At 41.7% G+C, this 8,783-nt stretch overlaps 1 protein-coding gene across 5 annotated transcripts in view; it reads left to right on the top strand.

The window, feature by feature from the left end:
• Positions 1-8,060, top strand: part of znf385c (zinc finger protein 385C) — a 137,862-nt gene extending 129,802 nt beyond the window's left edge. For all 5 annotated transcript variants that reach the window (XM_039825107.1, XM_039825108.1, XM_039825106.1 and 2 more), the window contains 5 exons: positions 2,715-3,083; positions 3,202-3,389; positions 4,761-4,859; positions 5,394-5,483; positions 6,997-8,060. In XM_039825107.1, the coding sequence (XP_039681041.1) occupies positions 2,715-3,083; positions 3,202-3,389; positions 4,761-4,859; positions 5,394-5,483; positions 6,997-7,227 (977 nt within the window). In that variant the 3' untranslated portion in view covers positions 7,228-8,060. The remainder of the gene's footprint in view (positions 1-2,714; positions 3,084-3,201; positions 3,390-4,760; positions 4,860-5,393; positions 5,484-6,996) is intronic.
• The last annotated feature ends 723 nt before the right edge of the window (positions 8,061-8,783 follow it).

Below are 8,783 nucleotides of genomic sequence, written 5' to 3' on the forward strand. Positions count from 1 at the left end.
GATGTGTTTACACTCTAAAAGTCTGTCAGATTTAATTGAACTGTTAAAACATGGATTTAATTCTTTTCATCTTAAAGAACACTGATGATTGCCTGCATAACATTGATCCAAATATCCATAATTTGCTGCTGTGTAGTTCTACCCACAGAGGCCCTGTTGGCACTGTCAATATGCTGGCCTTTGGTCTGACAGTTTGCCAATGTTGCCAAAGTTTCTCTCATCATCTAGATGGTCAGAGAGCAAGTGGGACAACTAACAAGTGGACAGACAAGCCTTTTTTTAGGGAAGATGGTGGAACAGTCTTGGTATTTATCAAACTTTTTATCAGATCCACTGGATGTTTGTCCAAAACACAACTCTTTTCACAGCTTTCCATCAGGGCTCCAACTGACAATTATTTCCATTATCAATTAATATGTTGGTTGTTTTTCAAATAATCAATTCATGCCAATTCATCAATCAATGCCTGTTTGGCACTGTAGCTTTGATAAATGACTGAAATGATTATCAACATTTTCTGTTGACTGCTTGATTAATGGACTAATTCTTTCAGTACTAATTTCAGTACAAGATTTACTGGTGTATTTCTAGCTGTTGAAGTTCGGGCTTTAAAAAAAAAAAAGAGGATATCTTGAACACAGCAGAGATAGCTAAAATGATTCTTTGTCGAATGAGGTCTTTGGATTTTTGAGGGCTTTGACTCCCACCAGCCTCCATGTCTTCCTCTGAAAGGTTCCAGCTAAATCCATTGATCAATATCACTCCCCTCCAGAGACTTCTCAGGTGGCCCTGTCTTTCACATAAGCTCAGAATCATACCCCGCTCCCCCACCCCCAACAGAGGAGCTCAAATCCCTCAGGGGTCACTCTTATTACAGCGAGGGGACTGTCTAATCTTGCTCCTATATAGGTTATTTTTTCTTTAAAGCGGGAATGAGAGGAAGAACCTTATCTCCAATGATGAATTTACTCTGAGACGTAAAAGGGAAAATCAATGGAGCAGAGTTGCATAGAGGAGGGTTGTGAGTGTGTGCGGGGATAAAGCGCACTAAATGAAATGGAGATATTCAGCAAGCGTAGCGCACAGTGCTCTGGGGTGAAGTGTGTGACTCCCTCGGGAGGGCAATGGGGTGAAGGGGAGATGTGTAATGGAACTCCAGTGACTTATCGGCCCAGGCCTGGCAGTCGATAGGTTTGTTTATATTGACTGAGACTCCGGGTCCACTTGATATTTGAATAGTAAGGGAAATGGACTGGAGAAGGGAGGGAGGGAGCGAGGGAGGGAGGGAGGGAGGGAACTGATGGCATTTACTTGCCCAAACCAAAACTAATCCACATGGTTTAAAACAAAAGGCTGATACTATATCAGAAAATGGCACAAAGCTAGCACTTGAAAAGCACTCCATTTGTTGGCTCCAATACTGTATGAAAAGAATAATGGTTATTTGGAGATTATTCAGCTGACTTTATATTTGCACTTAAGAAGTTCAGTCAATCTAAAGAGTGTTTTGCTGATTAAGCATGCAAGGAGATTTTTTCAGACATCATGCTCAGTTGGTGTTAATATTAGCTGCAATAGAAAAAGCTTGTAATCAGTGTTGAACGAGTTACTTGAAAAATGTAATCAACTAATTATTACATTTTGGAAAAGTAATTACATTACCACTAATTACTGAACCAAAAAGTAATACATTACATAACTTTTTACATTAGCACTGAAACAGGTAATTGCATTGTTTCAAAAATGAGTGTAATAATTACGTCTGGCATGACCATATATTTTATAAATATTTTAAATAACACAAAACAACTAAATGGTGGTAGGTCTGATTTCATACTGCTTTAGTAAAAAAAATATTTTTTCAGGGCTCTGGGTCATATGACAAGTGACAAGTAGCCTAGACTAATGTAAATCCAGCGGTTCTCAGCTAGCATGTAATAATGTTGTAGTCATTTGGTCGTTACACGAAAATATGGACATAAAGAGATTTTTAAAATGCCGAGCTCCAAACGACACAAATAGTCAGCCATCGGGATCTAACAAGGATACAACACAAACAACAATAACCGATGATGACGATAGGACAACAAACAAACAAACAGACAACGTTGTGAACTTGGAGGGAACTTCGAGCAGCTCTGGATCAGCAGCAACCGCTAGCAGTCCTGATGTTCACTCCACAGATGCACTAGCCGCACTAGGTAACACAGATGATCTCTGAGAAAAACATGGCTGTCCTAAGCAAGAACACTGATTGCTCACTGTTACATTTTAGTTGAATTTAAGTGTCGGGGCATTCCACCACCGTCTGTCTATTGTGTTCCAAGACAGCTGTGCCGCGATTGGATTTCATAAGGGCAAATTGTTAAATTGTTACAATGTAATTTAAAATCTGCTTTAAAAATAAACATATATGTTTATTTAGCATGTTTGTTTTGTCCATATGTGCTTGTGCTGTGTTCAGGTCTCAGCTGCTACCATGAGTATATATACTCATGTATATATATACTCATGTATATATATACCCCCCCCCCCGGCTCGAATGTCAAACTCCGCCTATGCTGCTAACAATTCCCGATATCAACTTAAAAGATAATGTCAGTGTTGCATTCACAGCTTGTTTCCGCTGCCACCAGGTGGCCAAAAAACTGAATTATCGCAGGTTTAAATGAACCACAGTTTGCTGATGTTATCCTTTCAACCTCTTTATGCAGGTCTTCAGTCTGACCAAGAACCAGCCAACCTGGAGGCAAAGCTTGAGGAGAGTCCCAGGAGCTCAGTTATGCTAACACCAGTATCCGAGGTTTCCTCTGTAGAGTTGGTCACCCTTTCCCCTCCTCAGATTTCGCCTTCCTCACAGCTCTCAGAGACTGCCTCAGACACCAGTGCCCCTGAGGTCCCAGAGGCTATCGAGGCGGCGGGCCCCATCACTGAGTCAGGCAGCCAGGCAGACACGTCCAGCATAAAAGACGAGCCACGTACAGATGAGGACAAGGACCCCAAGAAGAGCAAGGCTCACCTCCATTGTCCTGTCTGTAAAGTCACAGTCAACTCCATCTCCCAACTGGAAGCACATAACAGTGGTAAAAAGCTTTTACATTTGTTACTAGTTGGTCGAACATCTGAGCATCAAACAAATGGCTGTAATATTATATAATGTGAACCACAACAAACCTGCCATCTCTCTACTCTCTCCACCAGGTACAAAGCACAAACTGATGCAGGAAGGTCACAGTGTTCTGCCTCGGCGCAGGGGGAAGGTGGTGGCAGCTCGTGCGGGCTGCAAGAGCAAGAGGCTGGCTAGCAAAGGCAGTGTCGGGGTGCCAAGCAAGAACTATCAGTGTGAAGTGTGTGAGATTTTTGTGAACTCTGAGACCCAGCTTAGCCAGGTAAGTGTCAAAAGAAACCTGAATATTTAGGTTATGTTGCATATTATGTCTAGTTAACCATTTAATGTACTACTTACATTATGGATTTTATTGGCCATTGTGAAACAAAAACTGGTTAATTTTCAGACAAGAGTTGATATAAGTGAATGGATGATAGCTGGTATAATCTGATAAAGAAATGGACAGAAATGTGTATGTGAAGCAGTGGCAACATACCAAACTTATGACCTTATTAAACTTTTAGCACCACAGAAGATATCAGAACTTTTTGGCTGTAAAGTATCCGAGTAGGAGGTCAAAACAGCAAGAGCTATCACTGTGGGACTATTCTCTCCTTCCCGCGCAGTATAAAAATGAAAGATGAGAAGTCGTGCAGATTTGTCAAGGCATACTAAGTGAGAGTGTTGCTAACCTGATAGGATTTTGTTCAAAAGTGCATTGAAGTACTGTTGACTTTGCAGGGGAAAGCACTCCAGTCCAATCACATCAGGCAGTGGAGAAATGTTGCATATAATTACCTCTCCTCCACAGACAGATGATGTAGCCACAGAATTAATCAGAAAACAGAACTGCGTGCACATAGTTAGCAATTACTTTACACATGAAGAGATATTACACTTTGAACTTAAACCAGACTGACCTCCAATGTTACAATTACAGATCACAAATGATGTTCATTAAAATGATAAATATGGATGATGGGATTTAAAATACCTTACATAATCAAAAAGACTTTTAATATCACCTTGATGTACTTTCATTTACTGCCACATGAATGAAGCCATTGAAAGCAGGTTAACAAGTGCTGGGTACATTCAAGCAGCAGCTATTTTTCCAAATTAGGCAGATAACATTGGATGCTATAACTAACTGCAAAGCTCTTCAGTGAGCAGGAATTTATTTGGCACTCATTATTGCAAGCTACTAATGCCTTCTGTATTTAATTTTCTGGTTATGTTGGCATCAAACCCAGTTGGGAATGTCATTTCTCCCCTTTTGATGTTCATTAAATACTACATCTGAGGGAAGGGATTGTCTTGGAAACTTTGCCTATGTGCTAGAGTGGAATGTGGAAAAGATACAGGATATGCTTGCATGTGTGAGCGCCCAGGCTGATTTAAAGCCTTAAATGCATTCCACCGGTCTTAAATAAACAACCTGTATCCCACAAGGACATAAACCTGTTAGTACTGCAGCCCGAGAAGGAGATAGCATGGCAGCCATAGAAAGTAATGTGATGTAATTTCTGTGCACTTCAGTTATACTCTATGTGTATCCATTATTAATCAGCAGAAAACATTTGAAGTTGTTCCACTGTGGTACAACAGATGCTTGTTAGCTCGTTGATTGTATTTCTGCTGGTCTCGGCAGCACATGAATAGCAGAAGGCACAAGGATAGGCTGGCTGGAAAACCACCCAAACCCAAATTTACCCCCCACAGCAAGAGCCAGCCAAGCACCAGCTTAGCGGTAAGTCTCAGCATAAAGACACAGACAAACAAAACACTGTCACGCAAATTTGCATGCACACACACTCAAGGAAGACAAACAAAACACAATTGCCTTTCTCCTACAGCAGATATGCTCGAACAAGCTGTACACATGTGCCAACATTGGAATAGTTTCAGTCTAGCTTGTAAACTAATGCATTTTTAAACACCAGTTTTAATTTATCTCCAGTTACAGTTAACTGATTTGACCCTGGCCCCAACAGACAGTTAAGAAACACTCACAGATCTCCTTACATTGAGCTCAGGGGCTTCTATGTCTCGTTGAGGCAGCATGCTTGTGTGCCTGTACTGTCATAGAGGTTAAGCACACTGTTGTACTCAGTGAGTCCCCTACCCCTGAGACAGGTCTAAAATAGTCCTGCTCTCCCCAACTGACCAGCTCTGACAACAGCAACCTGAATCAGCACTCCAGATTAATCACTTATGTGCTCCTGTCATATACACACCTCCCCATCTCTTCTTCTCCTCCTCCTCCTCCTCCTACACCCTACAGAACGTGAGATGGAGTGGCTATGCAGGCGTGGCTGTGTCTGCCATGAAGAAAGCGTTCAGCCAGTACAATCTCACCTCCCTCTCCTCGCAGGTCAGTGGCAGGAGAGGTCAAGTCTGGGGTTGGATTGGAGAGCTTCAGATTTATAACTTTAGGCCTGGCCACGGAGCAGGGGACTGAGCAGAGATAATAAAGAAACCATGTTTATATTGTATTATATATAGGGGTAGTTCCGATCTATTTTTTTTATTTATTTTTACATGAGGTGCTACTAATTTTACTCAGTGTCAATAGATAGCTATTTCAGGGGCCCCTGTTTTCTGTAAGAAAAAAATCCCATACATGTTTTCCCATAGAGAATGTTACGTGCACAGAAATAGAATGAAAGTAGAATGTGACAGACATTTTTAAGTGTACCGTTGCAATTGCAGTGCCATTACCACTGAACTGTTACCGTTGTAGCTGGCTAACTTCCGCATGAACCGTCGTATATACCGACTTGTGGGAAGTTGCGGATTCACTGAGGTGAGGTTTTGTGACAAACAAGCACTTGAGTAGTACTAAGCATGGATAGGCGTCTTCTGTCACTATGTCTGTTGCCTTGCTGCCAGAGAGGAATTGAGGATTGCTGGATTTAATTGCTTTAATTTCTATTGGTAAGTCCTGAAATTCTATTCATTAAATGATAGGCCAAAACAGTGTTCTCAAACTAGTGAGTGTGACACACTTCAAGGCCCCACTGATGTGTGTTGTCACCACCACAACTAACAACAATTGCCATTTTCTCTTGAACTAGTCAAATGACCACGCTAAACAGTTCAATGTCTCGTCTACTCTCATTCTATTTCTAAGGTTACGTGACTCACACACTTTGATGGAACCTATGGAACTCTCCCATGAAATATGTGGTTCCTAAATAAAAAATCAAAGGTACAAGGCTGTGGATATAAATATTTCAGGGGAGAAGGTAACAATGACACCCACGGTTCTTCTATTAAGAAACATCCAATCACTCACAGAGCTTACAATTCTGTTACAGGTGCAAATAACAAGAGGAAGAATCTAAAGACTACACTGTTGAGAAAACTGATAATACAATCTGCAGCTTAAATTAATTCAGTGTTTGATTTCATGGTCCATTTTTGATTAATTCAGTAACTATGACATTGGGTTTTGTTCACAAATTCAAGAACGAAGCATTTTGAATCTGCTGCTGTATAGCAGTGGCTGCTGAGGCTCATTGGTATTGTGGTATTTACCAAACTGATGGACAAAGCCAGCCCCATGTTTCTATGTTAAGTAATATTAAGGGTAGCTTTTAAAGAACATTTTGTAAAGTAAATGGGTGTTATTTACTAAAGCCTGACTGAAATAAGCTAATGTGTGTCCATACTGTAGTCTTAGTATTAACCTGTTATGTATATCTGTCTGTGAGTGTTGTAACAAGCTATCAGGAATCCAGTTGTGTATGGTATTTAGTATGGAGCAATGTATAAAATATGCATTCCTCTATGTGTGCAAACAAGGGTCACAAGTTTGGGAAGCATGTTTGCCCTCACTGTGTTCTTCTCTCACTTCTCACCGTCCCCCCTCCTGTCCTCTCCAGACCAAACTGGCCTTGCAGAAGCAGCTGACCAAGAGCTTGACAACTGGCTTCCTACCCAGCCCCCTCACCCAGCCAACTCTGTGCACATTGGCAACTAACCCACTGGCTCTGCGCCACCCAGTGGGCACCACCACCTTCATCCAGACCCCCTTCCTGGGCCCTGCACTGTTTCGGCCTGCCCCGGGGCCACTGCGGGCCACACACACACCCATCATCTTCTCCCCCTACTAAAGACTTGATCCACTTCCCATTTGAGCTCCATCCTTGTCCCTTTACCAAACCCCAGACCCTCCTTTAGTGTGACCCACATGACAAAAGGCCACACGCAAACTATGCAGCCTGCCTGACTTACAATGGAAATAGTGCACAAGTCCTGACGCTCAGGAGGCCATTAGGCCTGAGAGCTGTTCCTATCATAAAGGCCAATATCCCCCATCATGCCTTCTTTCTGCTCCCCTTATCATGACCTAAGGAGCAGGACAGGCCTCCAGACAGTTACTGGTGCACAGAGGCCGCTTTTATAGCCATTTCATGGGTCAACCTGGTTTGGATTATGGATATTATTGTGTAATTTATTAGAGAACAAATGTAGACTAGATGTATGTTTAGTGTGGTTGCCACAAAATAAGGTCCCTTTACTTGATGCTCTTTTAAAACGTTTTAACTTATTGGTTCGGGGGTTTCATGAAAAGTGGGTGGATCATAGGTCATTAAAGCAGCTGAACCAGAGGCGTCCTCCTGTATGGCTGGACAAGCCGATCTAAGTGATCGGTGTTTTCAACTATCAAGGACCATCTGAGGTGAATTGCTGTCACGTTTCATCTTGAATATGGTAATTATCAAACAGTCCTGTGGGTGGTATGTGAAGCTATAACTACATACTGTTTGACCATATATTAAAACCTGTTTGCGCCTCTAGCTGTTTCCCAGAGCTCTTAACTCGTACAAATGCAAACTTCTTTCTGAGTCACAGCCACAATCACAGCCCTCCAGATTTTTTCCTTTCCTGTATACCCAGGGTTAAGCACTCATTAGGTCCAGTAAAGGTCAGCATGTCAACTTGACTTTGTTTCTTCAGAATGATTTTTTTCAGTACATCATTCATGCAATGCAACTTGAACATTATGTTCTTACCGACCTAGCAGCACGAAAACCTTTTTGTAGCCATGGATGTCTTACATTTGCAAAAAGCCATTATTTCTTTCCCCTCATGACTTCTATTTTTCTTTTCCTCCCTCCTTCACCCCGCTGTCACCTCGCTGTTGCCCTTGATTTTCTGTGACGTTATCTCAGCATGAGATGATGATGCCGAGGAGCACGGAAAAAAATCCTCGACTCCCAACACACGCACACACAATTACACACATAATGAAAACACAATGGATAACTTGAAGACTTGATGGGATTTTAGAACTCAGTGAAAGTTTGGATGAAAGTGGGTGGGGAGCTTAGCCAATTCTTGATTGACATCCTGTTGCAGTGTCTGCGCACAGCGTGGGAGGGAACAAAGCACAGTGCCATGGCAACCACATTAATAGCACCTTAAAACTGATTTACTTACAAAAGCAATGACTAGTGTGTTGATATTTGCATTTGTTTTGCCCTAGGTGTATGTTTTTACAATCCCATGTCAATTTCATTTGAAAGAAGAAAAAAAAACAATCAGGTGAGAATGATCACATTATGGTTTATCCATAACTAAGACAAGTCTCCTATATAAAGCAATACCTTCAGTATGTTTATGTTTATGATGTGTTTCCAGTGTGTCAATGGCTTTATCTATTCTA

The sequence above is a fragment of the Perca fluviatilis genome, chromosome 15 (assembly GCF_010015445.1).
Source record: "Perca fluviatilis chromosome 15, GENO_Pfluv_1.0, whole genome shotgun sequence".
Lineage (NCBI taxonomy): Eukaryota > Metazoa > Chordata > Actinopteri > Perciformes > Percidae > Perca > Perca fluviatilis.